Genomic DNA, 12,835 nt, shown 5'->3' with positions numbered 1-12,835 from the left:
TGAGCTTGACAGCTCTTGGACGGATTGCCTTTACATTTTGAACGATTCATTTTACCGAGACAGTGAATCCTAAAAACTCAGACCAAAATTTGTGGTTTTGAGTAAAATACCTGAACAGTTATTGAATGTCAAGTCACAGTTAGTTGTGTAGCATATTTAAAGCAACAGCTGTTGAGCCAGAGTGCTTTTCTAGTAACATCATCAAGCAAGAACCGGGATTTTTTTCTGGTACTTCTGACACTCACAAATGTTGGACCCATCAGCCCCAGCTATAAGCAGTAGTGGGAAATAACTATACATTTACTCAAGTACTGTACTTCACAACAATTCTGAGATACTTTACTTGAGTATTTTCATGTTAGTTACTTTAAAGATGAAGGCTTTACATAATGACTAATATAACAAGCTTTAAAAATACAACACAGTGATAAAGAAGCAACCAGTGGTTTCCAGCTTTTTTATCTTTAAACTGGGATTGAACTGTCCACAGTTGTGAACAAACAAACAAAAGTTGTTCTTTCTAGATTTGATGCTTGACCATCTCTGATTCTTTAAACTTTTTTAAATCATAAATTGTTGATAATCAAAATTGAATAGTACCTGAAATTTTAGCTGAATAAATCCCATATCTCTGAGATTTTTTCTTTTTAAATTGACCCACTTCCACACATTTCTTCACACATTGCAATTTGAGACTATGTTTGGATGAAAAAATCTCAGTAATTATTAAAGAAAGTGTGTGGGTTTTTTAAAAATGTTATTTCTTGTCAAACTATGGACTGTTTTGAAATTCCTGTACTTTTGCATAAGCAGGATTTTTCATGCAGGACTTGTACTTGTAACTTCGTATTTTTACATACAATTTCAGCATTCTAATATAATTTTCTTAAAGCAGGAGGGACTTTGGACAAGTAGTGAGACTGTGGATGTGAGGAAAAACTACTACAGATTGTTTGGCATTTTACAGAAATCACGGTTATATATTAAGTCATATTTTATTAAAACTGTAAAATCATGTCAGAGTATATTGAAAAGACTGAAAAATGTCCGCCTGCAGAGGATTTCACTGAAATAGAAAAACGGTTGCTCCTCTCCCACTGTAGCTGTGTTTACAGTGAATGGATAGAAGCATTGCTGTCGGCTGCAGCGCTGCCTGTAATTGGCTGTCTGTGGTGGAGGTCACAGCTGTTCAGAGAGACAGGTAAGAGGGTGAGAAGTCTGTCTGTGACTCCTGGCAGCTGGGACTGACTGGTGCTGTATCAGGTGGTTGGATTCAAGGGCCAGATGAGCCTACAGCGACACGTATGCCTTTTTGATAGACCGTCGCAAAGGAAAATGAGTGGTCCTGAGTAGCTCAGCAGTTAGCTGGTGTGGTCCCTGTTGCTTCCTTCATGCCTGCAGCCCCTTATCATCCTCCTCTCCTCAAGCCATTAACCCAGGGAGCACGGCAGAAGCATCTACTCTGTATGGACTGTATTTTGTCCAGCTCCGCAGAGTGCCAGCTGTTTAAGCCAGAGCTTTTATTTCATTGTAATGTGTTAATAATCATTGTTACATTTTGGTACTAAACTACACTGATAGACATTCTCCGTACTTTTGTCCGATAGCAATTTTCAGGACGACATTGTTTAACATCAGAAAAACTAAATTAGACACTTTCAGCAACAACTAAACAAAAAACAAAGGCACAGATAGATGCTGAAACATTAAGAGTGCTCTACTTTAGGAATGCAATGAGCAATTATTTTCACTAATTATTTTCATTATGAAGGAGGAAAGAAACCTGAGAATATTCAAATTATGAAACTGGAATTAGATGCTGGCTGCACAGTGATTTGGTAGATAGTGCTGTTGCCTTGCAGCTAGAAGATCCTCAGTTCACGTCCTGGCCTTCCCTGGATCTGTCTGCATGGAGTTTGCATGTTCTCCCTGTGCATGCGTGGGTTTTCTCTACTGCAGTTTCCTCTCACAGTCCAAAAATATGCAGAGGTTAACTGGGAACTCAAAATTGCCCATAGGTGTGAATGTGAGTGTGAGTGTTTGTCTGTATATGTAGACCTGTGACAGACTGCTGACCTGTCCAGGGTGTCTCCTGCCTTCACCCTAAGTCAGCTGGGATAGACTCCAGCCGATCAATGAGGATTAAGCGGTGCATAGATAATGGATGGAATTCGATGCTTTTTTTTTTTCTTAAAAAAATGACTCAAAGCACATTGATTACTTGAATAGTTTGTGATTCATTTAATAACTGACAGTCATTGTCGCCACACAATCACTGTTGCAGCTCCACTGTGCTTTAGTAGCAACACAGCCATGTAAAATATATTAATAATATTAAGCTCTGCAGTCAAAATTCTACCTAATTAAAACCTTATTAACACAATTGTGTTGTTATTTTTCAGAAAAAAATGTCCCTAGTGACTCACAAACAGCTTTTTTAATCACTTATTTTCTGGTTTTGTCAAGTGGTTCCCAAACTACAGGTTGGAGCCATTTAAAAAAAATCACTGTAAAAGGCCTTGATCATTCTTTAGACTTCAGTCTTTTCTCCTTTTATGGTGAAAAATTAAATACATTCCCCTCTTTGCCCTTTGACCAGCAGTTTAAATTAAACCATTTGAGACAAGTAGAGGGATTAAAATAGTGGAGTTTTTTTTTCCAACAGATAACTCAAACATGACAAAGGGCCACATTAGAGACTGTTTTTGTAAGGATTTGGTCAAAATGTTTGAAAGCAACTGGTCTGATCTAAAACACTTCACTCTGTTTTATAGGTTTACATTGCAGTGCTTCAGAAGTACTGAATGAAAGAGCTTAGCCACTAAAAAGCAAAACAGCGCTGTTACCACCATTCTACTGATAAATGATGTTAAAGGCATTAGAGGAGATTTAATTTCCTACGACTTTGAACGTAGCATGCGCATGCGCACCTACAACCTCTCCCTCACCCCCCTCTAACCTCCCCCCTCTTAACATTTACGAAGAAACGCCCCCCTCCAGAAACTTGTGTAGGACTCGTGAAGCTTTCTTTTACGGCTGGGTCCCCCTGGATCTTTATCTGCCATTATGTAAAAAAAGATGAGCAAAACAAGTCGCCAGCTAACTACGAAGCTATACCAAAGCAACACATACACAAAACACGTAAGTCCAAGGCGTCCAATCTACATAACTAGGCCTGAGCCGGAAGATTTTTGATTGACAGGAAAGGGAGCAAAGCAAACGCCTCGGTCCGAGCGCGTTGATTGGCTGATGTTTTTCAGGTCCTGCCATGTCCACAGTTTTTTTTTAAAATTTTATTCTTTTAGAGACCATACATACAAGTCCACTACAGGTCAGTATATTCATTTTATGTGAATCAGACAAATTAAACAAAAAAAAACATCCTCCATAATGCCTTTAAACTAGTAACGAATACATTTAGCAACACTACTGCCTAAAACTGCATGTAACTATAGCTGATATTTAGCAGATATTAACAAGCTAACAGCACCAGCTAAGATGTGATTGTGTTTGTGCATCGAATACAAACAGGCTGCCAAACAAATCACATAAAATAATGTGAACTTCTTTAAGGAGCAGGGAGCATTATTCTTTTTTTCTACACCTTGTGCTCTCTGCCTTTGTAGCACTGTCTGACAGAATTAATACTTCTTTTCATGCGACTCTCTGCATCTGAGCTGGAAACAAAGGCTCCTGCACTGAAGACTGCAGGTGTGCTACCTTCATTTGCAAGAAATGTAACATGCACCATAATCAGTGACAAAATTCTATATGTTTCAGTGATCCGCTCCGCGCTCTGAACGCTTCACACTGGTGCATTGTGCTCGCTGAATAGTGCAGGCCAGACATTGTCACAGGTAACGGCTCTATTCTGCTCTGTGTCATACAGCCTCCATAGTCAGAGGAACACTTCCCCCGGGTTTATCTAAAGAGAGTCTTTGAGATTGCATCAGGACTTTCAAAGAGCTCCCATCATATGCAATTAAGTCGATGTGTGAGATCACAAGGTACGATGGCAGCTTTTAGACAAGGTGAATCTTGTTCCTCTCTATGTCATACTATGGCAGCTTCTTCCTCTGCCCTCTGTCCCTTCATGCTGCGCCCACGATGGGGAAAGAGGCATTGCTCAGCAGAAAAGGATTCACTTGTGTGGAGGTGACCTGAGCTTGTCTGGCTATGATAACAGTTTAGATTCCTCCCTCCATCCATCTTAACTGGACGTTCATTCCACAAAGATACGCTCACAGTGGTCTCATGTTAATGAACTACTTAAAGGCCTCAACCTTGTGGAGCCATATTTCCCATTTCCTACATATTGAATGTATTTAGAGTATAATTTTAATGAATATACCGTATTTATATATGACAGAGGCAGAAGTAGTTCATATTGGCTCAGCAGTACAAAGAGAGCTACAGATCAATATTCACACCACTCAACTGCTCTGACCCTCCATCTCCACTGCTGAATACTGCATTACTGTCTGCCCTGGAATGTTTTAGAGCACTGATTGATCTGATGAGCTCCCGTTTGAGATACAACTCCAGTGCTGTTTCTTTGTTCATGGTCCACCAGTATGTGAGGATGCTGGCTGTTGCCCGGGAATCTGTTTTCACAATATTGTGTAGCCATCAAGTGCAAGTTAAGACTCTTTTACAGGATCCTCTCCTTTAAAAGTCTGCTGGAAACAATAAACACAACCAGCCACATTTTTAAGCAACTCCTAAACCCATCGTTAACTTCATTTGTTTGCCAGCTAAAGCTAATAAAACCCATCTTTGATAGCATCGATACCGTTCGTCAGTAACTAGAAATGAGAAGCTGCTTTTGGCTACCTGAGTCTAGGAAATAGAAATAAAATGACTAAAGAGTTCAAGGGATTAATCTTTTTTGATATGTCCTCTGTGAAGTGCAACTAAACCTGCTTTTGGTTTGATTATCAGTTAGTCGACCAATTGCAGCTAATAATGTAACCAATTAAAAATATAGATAAGACAGAGCAGGAAAGACGAGGATGTCAAGAAATGTATTGTGCTTTAGCTGTAATACTTGGTCAAAATGTTTGCTCAGGTGTTGCAGGAACTCTATAACGACCTGAGCAGGCGGTAAGTGGGACAACTGGCAGTCCCGTTTTAGCAAGCAAAAAGCACTGTGGTAGTTTGACTAGCACAGTGCCACCATGAGAGAGTCTGCTGTGACACTTAATGACTGTCAGTGTGTGTTGGAACTGCCAACTAAAGGTCACATAAAGTATTATTCACCGCCAAACACCACGATGAAAAATTTCATTGGCATCTAAATTATGTGCTGGTTCACCAGTGCAACCAAAATAAAAAGTTTTGTCTGGAGCCTTGGTTACTGTCCAGTTTATAAAAGTTAATCCACATTTACCAGTTAATCTAAATCTTGTGTTCTCATTGACCTTGGTGAGGTGCTCATGAACTGTCTGTGAGACTCTTAAGCCAGGAAAAGAAAGCCGTGTTGATGCTACGGGAGTTTCTAAGGAGCTGTTAAATACATGTAAAGTCGATTAATGTATTAGCAGTAACGGGGCTCAACTCTTTCAGACACCATCAGCTATAAATGTGAACTGAGAATACATTACAAATGCGATTTTCAGTGAAAGATTTCATTTTTTCCTCAGTGGGGACTTGATTTGGACAAACACATAAAATTAGGACAGTGAAAGATCAGGTTCTAAGCGATCAACTTTAAAAGGCAGATCAATGCAAATCTTTAATTAACCAGATGCAATGTTTTTATTTTTTTGATAAACATTTTAGTGTGAGCTTGTTCTCACGTTTGAGCCCTCATTAGCCACTGATGTCTAAATAAAAATGATAATCACTCTGACCTTTGTAGCTCAGTTCAGCCGGCTGCTCTGAAAGTTTGACTTTATTCGAATTTAAATGCACCACCATAATGTTTTGAAATTATTATTAATGAGTTTAAGTGCTTGCCTAGCCTCATTAATCTTCAGTTCAAGCACTAATTTGACATTTCCACATGCATATTAAATGAAAATGGCATAATTTTATCCATCTGAATGAAGAAAGAGTAGCAGCAATAAAGAGCAATACACAGTGATCAGATACGCCCTCACACGTACACCATTTAGTTTTTTATTTAAGGATCTCCGGAGATGTTGTATGCTTTTCTCAGCTTCTTTAGCTAAGAAGATATTTTACATTTTTGGGATTTTGTGCCCTTTTTATTGTGGCCACAAAGCCGATAAAAGTTTTAACCTTTTTACAATTCGAACATGCAGCAGAATAGGGACGGAAGGTAAGGAAGTAAAGACAGTAGCCTGCCTGGTAGGTGGACATTTTTCAATGTGTGATCACGCAAATGTGTCCCCAAATTGAGAAAAGAGAAGTACTAAAAAGCTTACCAGTGTCCTCAGCACATAAAATGTTCAAGTTTTTTCACATATTTCCTGCCTCTGGTGTATTAAACACACAAGAAAATGTCCTTTGTTTTTCAGGTTTGCATTTGGTGAATATCTAATTTCTATATTAACTCATCTCTTTGAGCCACGGATGTATGAAAATGAAAAATGAATGGAGAAGGTCACGAGCAGCTGTGACTCACAGCTAATCAAATCCTCATACTGAACCCAATTGCTCATCTCAGACCTTGAGAGTTTCTAGGAAGGTCTCGTGACCTGGTAGAGAGAAAATAGACAGAGCAGAGAAACCACTGATTGCATCTCTCTCAAAATAACGTTTGCACAATTAGTCATGTCTTTGTACATATCTGTGTGAGGCCCTCTGTGACATGAGTAAGGCCACAGTAGTTATTTTAAAGACACCCTCAGGTTTTCTTTTACCTTGTTAACATGTTCATACAGTGTTTTTTTTTATGTGCTGGGAGAAACACTGGGGGAAAATAAGCAGGCACCATTATGGCTGAGAATTTCTGCCTGGAAACTGCAGCGTACTGATGACTATAAATACAGATTTAGACTTCTAATGTTTCCTTTTTAACAAACCTGTGGATCCAGTCCTGTAATCTTGTGTCGTTCTTCTCCAGAATCTGTCTCTGGTTGAAACATGTGGATGAATTACTCCAGTATCCCAGCTTGTCGTTGGTTAGCACAGGGTGGTTATACCGTGTTGAAGCAGAGTGTAGGTGAGCTGGTGTGCTTGAGCTGCAGTGAGTGACAGAGATATGGATGAAGAATTCAAATGAAATCAAGTTTATTTACATAGCACACTCTTAAACAGTCTGGGCTGACCAAAGTGCTGCATATGTTAGAATACAAACAAAACACAAACTGGATATGTATATCCATGTGTATAGTTTATAGTTTATTTTTAATGCTGCTATTCAGAGAGTGCTAAACTGATTTTCATTGTTTTCTGTAACAGTGACATTAAAGATCTATTCTATTCTATATCTAATATGTATGCATGTTAGCCTAGCCGCGCTAGACAACCCACGGCAACGAATTTAATTCTCTGCCAGGGTGGGTCTAGTTACCCTCCATAAGGCTCGAGGTTGGATTCTCCTAAAACTGGCCGGACCAATCACCATGAAGTGTAGAGTCAGAAGGCGGACGTAACTAAGTGACGACAGAGGCGTGACGATTCTGACAGAAACAACCGGCGCACAATAAACAGTCATCTTTCGACTTGGCTTTGGCCACAGCCCTTAAAGATTTGAAGCTAAAATTCAACTTGAAAGATAAACAAAGGACGGCACTTAAGTGTTTCATTGAGAAGAAAGACGTATTTGGACTTATGCCGACGGGATATGGCAAATCCTTAATATACCAGTTGGCTCCGCTGGTTGGGAAGCTAATGGGACTTAGCCACAATCCGCCGGCGCTCCAGGAACTACGTCAGCCTATTTGTTGCACTGATTGGTTGTATACCTACCCAATTGCTGCAGAGTGATTTGATAGACAACCTTTTAGCCCGCCTCCCTCCCTGTCGAGTGTTCCTAGACCCTTGCGTCTTCAGAACATGGGTCTAGCGCGGCTAGGCTATATGTATGTATAATATCTGATTAAATTCTAAAATATAATTAATCTAGATACTAAAATATTAGGAGGGGACGTCTAAGATCTGCACATTCTGGAGCAATACTGTAGTGTCATTTTAAGGCTGTAAGGGATTTTTTTCATGGAGAAAACTTCTAATTGCATAACTTTTATACACCAAAATGAGTTTTTAGGAGTGTAATCAATGACCCGAGAGAGACTTTAATGAACTCTACCTCAGCATAAGTGCAAGAGTGTGTTTGCTCATAAAACCACATGTAGAGCGAATGGATTAGAATGTAACTCCTCATCATATTTGGTTGTGCGTTCGAAATAACAGGCTGTCGTCATTTTGTCGTTAATCTCAATAGGAGAACCAACACAGCTAATATGGCAGCAGTAGGTTTATGTTTGTTTTCTGCTTTATTAGGTCCTGACTTATCGTTCATTCAGGCTCACGTCTCACTCTGCACCATTACACTGGAGAGCAACATCTGCTCCAAATGATATTTTAACGATAGGTTTCCCTTAACGTTTGCAAATAAACACAATAGTTTTAATTACTCCTGTGCTGCTTTGACAGAGATTGATCGCCGGGACGCTGACTATACATTTAGTTTAGTTTCTGTTTTTGTCCTCCAAAACTGATCTGTGCCACAGACTGAGGGCAAACAGATCTCTGGCCCGATGAGCAGCCATGTGTCCATATAGGACATGGTCCACATCCAAATAATGAACCATCTGCAGTACCAGAGTCATCTGAGGACGCATTTTAAATTAAAGACACTCATTCAGGAGTGAAAACCTGCTACTTTTATAGCAGCAATCATCATTGTTGTGTAATGAAGATAACTGAATTTCAATCATTGCACTGAGAACAGGGCTGGCCTTCAAAAATGTCATGTAATATCACCATTTCTGAGGGAAACCTTAGTCTGTCACTGCTGACATCTTTGGACTAATGACTTATTTGCATGCAGCTGAAGACCTCTCTGATTGTTTTTAACAAGTTAAGTTTTTATTGTACAAACAATATACAGCATATCATTGGTGCATGTTTCAGAGCAGCAGGGTTGTTAGTGAGAGCCTTCACCTACAGGCTGGTGTGTCCTTGAATAAGAGGCTGAATCTGAAGCTGATCTGAAGGGTCTGTGCAGCTCTGACCTCCCTGTGCAGCCGGCTGAGTGAACAGAGAGTTCGCCTGTGGGGCTCAGGAAAGTGTCACACATCAGAATAAGAATGGGATTTGCAATAATTTGGCTCTCCACATATGAGAAATTTGACGGTCTGTGGGTGCCAAAGGTCAAAACACAAAGAAAAACAATAAAACTGGTTCAATATGGAGAAGAAATTTGACAGTAAAACCAGATAGATGTAGACGGAAGCTGTGATGTCATGTGACACGGTTAAGAACCCACTGCTTTATTGAATAATTGTAGAGAAATATAGCCAAATGTATCTGAAATAACTTAGATTTAAACTGCTGAGAGGTTTGATGATTTCTCTGACAATTCCATCATTACGTCACATTTGAAGCATTCCCTGAGTTTCAGTAGGTAATATAGTTGGCAGTAAAACCTCTTTGTATTGTTTTGTGTGGTCATGTTGTTTATTCTGGATGTGCAGCTGCTACAGTAACATCCCCACTGTACAATCACACATCACTAACTAAAAGTAGGGAGTTATATTTACCTATTTTTATTTTAGAGTTTGGTCCTTCCATTTTTGATCATTAATTTTTAATTGTTCAGATTTTGTAATGGTTCTCTCGCTGATAAAATAATGAAAAGCAGTTACTCGCAGCCCTAGCTTTTAAAATCCCTGTCCGGTTGTTGATTTATCCTCTAAAAGCTCATATCTGTGTATCAAAGTTGTATATTTAGAATTTTATTTCCATAAAGATAATCCCTCCTGGCTTAAATGTAGCTCTACACCCTCGCTGCCTCTAGAATGCATGAATCTATGTAGTTAGTCTTGCTTTCCACCCGTCTCTTCCCACTCATTCAAACTACTCGATGCTGCACAAGTTGTAAACCTAGAGTTATTCAACCACTCATCCTAGAACCGGAAACCAATTCCGAAAAGTGAGTAATTACACACAAAGCACCGCCCTGTGAGATGACAGGACTGGGCTCTTGGATCAGTACGCTGCAGTTTTAAGGTGGAAATGCTCATGCCATGGTGTCGACTGCTTATTTCACAAATAATATGTGTCCTACATGCAAAAACCACCAAATGAACAGATTACCAAGACAAAACAAAATCACCTGATGGGGCCTTTTTGGGTGCTTCATCTGGGGACCACTGATCTTCAGATGACTCTGAACCATACAGATTTGCTAACCTTTACTACAGCGCCTTTTAAAAGTATCCAGGAAAGTTTTGTCCTTTCATTCTGTTTTAGCATTGAATAATGGTCAAACAATGTAAACAAAACAGACTCTTTCATGTCAAAGTGAAGACAGATTAATCATCACAAACGCGTCATTCCCACTGTGAAGCATGGCGGTGGCAGCATCATGATGTGGGGATGTTTCTCAGCATCAGGCACTGGAAGGCTTCTAAAGGTGGAGGGTAAAATTAATGCAGCAGAGCAAAGGGAAATCCTGAAGGCTGCCTGATGACGAGATGACAAGATTTCTTTTCCAGAAAGACAGTGACCTGAAGCATACAAACGGAGCTGCACAGAAATAATTTAAAGACAACAGAGTGAATGTTGTGAGTGAGTCAGACCCCTGACCTCAACCCAATTAAGACTTTGTAGCTGGACTAGAAAGGGGCTGATCACTCATTATCCCAGTGCAACTTCCAGAGACTGAGCAGTTTTGGAAAGAAGAATGGGGCAAAATTGCAGTTTCCAGATGTGCAAGGCTGATGAGACCTCTCCACACAGCCTCAGTGCTGTAATTATGGCCAAGGGTACATCTGTTAAATACTGGCTTGAGAGGAGTGAATACGTAAGCTTTTGCTTAGTTTATGTTTTATATTTTAATTACTAGACTTTACTTTGTAGAAACCAGTTTTCACTTTGATATGGAAGAGACTTTGTAAATTCTTGTCAAAAAAAGCTAACTTATGCTGCACGTAATTCAAAGCAGTAAAAGGGGAAAAAACTTTCAAGGGAGTGTATCTGTGCTCTCCAGTTCATAATTTGCACCATTATTGGTTTCTCTGTGATCATTCTCAGTGGTTTCACTACATCATTTCAGTGCACAGTGAGGTCATCATTAGTTTGGAAAATAGCACTTTTCTCAGCCAGAATACAGTTGTAATCTTTGTAACTAATGTGCCATTTTCTTGCTCATCGCAGGCTGGGATTCCCCATGATGATGATGACATGCATGATCGCCATGTGCTACCTGCTGGCCACCCACATCGGACTGGGATGGAACATGTAAATCCACACCCGCTGTACCGAGCCAAAGAGACTGTGTGTGCATGCGACCACTCCTTCAAGAGTTTCAGCTCTCTGTCAGGTGACGGTGTAGCCTGATCAGGGTACAGCACTATATGAAGCATTGTAGCCATATTTTTCAAAGAAAGTGTCTTTGACTAAAGTGCAGACCATCAGGGACCCGATTTATGGGAGCTTTGACCAAAACTTTGAACCCAGGAAAAGTGTATTTACTAAAAAAAAAACAACATGGCTCCACTCCATAATGCTGTACGTGGTGCTACGGCCTCAGTGGGTGTAAAAACCGGAGTACGATGTCAGACTGTTCATTCTTTTGGAAATCCATGTGGCCTGTTTACAAAAAGCAGCAAATCATTTCCCTTAGGCACGTGCGCGTCACTGATCTACTTTTCAGAACACTGATCATTATCTGCTTTAGACAAACATTTCACCCATGGTTTACCAAACTTCCGTTGATATTTTACAGACCCAGTGAAAGGGATTTTCTAAGTTTGTGTCTAATATTTCTTTGTTGCATTCCCAAACCTCAAAAACAGAAAAACAAAAGCAGCATCTATATTAAACTGGAAAATAACAGAAAGCAGCAGCAGAGACTGTTCTCTAAGTCTTGTTGGCTATCTATTGTACAGTCTGACAACCTGAGCTTCATCTGTGTTCAATGGAGGAAGCTTTCCAACAGAGACAATAAAGTTTGTCATGTTTCTGGATTTTATTTGACTCTTGTAGTTTGTTATTGTTTATGAATATTTGCTACCATTTTCTTGTAAGTATCCACAATCTGAGTCTCTAATTGACCTGATCAATACCATTAAACCTTATAGCCAGATCCCTATCTGATTCAGCATTAAAAGGATGTATCAGATTAATCCTAATCCAGAGAGGCCTCAAACTGCAACCCACAGGACCTGAAGGATCTAGATCAATTTCCACAGCACAGTGTCAGTCGTAGAGAATGATCCGCTGCGCCTCCTTATCATAAAAATACTCTGCAATGTTTGCATTTCCTCAAACCAATCACAGTGAACTTGGGCGCTGCCAAGCCCAGGATGCAGCCACGGAGCCCCTCTAAAATAATGAAAGGGATTGCTTAATGGGAACATTTGCATGCAGGGAAGTGAGCACTGTCATTAAAATGACTGTTTTACTGAAAGAACCCATCAGGTCTGCCTCACTTCACAGTCCAAATCTTCTGCAAAACCTGTCTTCACTGTGCAGTTATATTAGTTTAAGGGAAGTTATTGTTGTTTCCTGTAGCTCAGAGGATTTTAAAAACAGAAACACACAGATAGCAGAGGGGCAGGAGAAACTAGTGATTATTTTTAGATGGAGACTGAGTAGAGAGACTGGAAATGAGGGGAAAGACATGCAGCAGAGACTGTCCGACTGGAAAACAAAGCAGAGGAATCACTGCTTGAAGGCATTTGAACTCTAACCACTA

The 12,835-nt window shown here is 39.9% G+C and overlaps 1 protein-coding gene across 1 annotated transcript in view; it reads left to right on the top strand.

The window, feature by feature from the left end:
- The window catches only part of oca2 (oculocutaneous albinism II), a 66,940-nt gene extending 54,836 nt beyond the window's left edge, over window positions 1-12,104 (top strand). The window contains exon 24 of the mRNA XM_022201946.2: window positions 11,293-12,104. Coding sequence (XP_022057638.2) covers window positions 11,293-11,380 — 88 coding nt within the window. The 3' untranslated portion in view covers window positions 11,381-12,104. The remainder of the gene's footprint in view (window positions 1-11,292) is intronic.
- The last annotated feature ends 731 nt before the right edge of the window (window positions 12,105-12,835 follow it).

Source organism: Acanthochromis polyacanthus, chromosome 4 (assembly GCF_021347895.1).
Source record: "Acanthochromis polyacanthus isolate Apoly-LR-REF ecotype Palm Island chromosome 4, KAUST_Apoly_ChrSc, whole genome shotgun sequence".
NCBI lineage: Eukaryota > Metazoa > Chordata > Actinopteri > Pomacentridae > Acanthochromis > Acanthochromis polyacanthus.
This window is presented reverse-complemented; position numbering and strand designations above follow the sequence as displayed.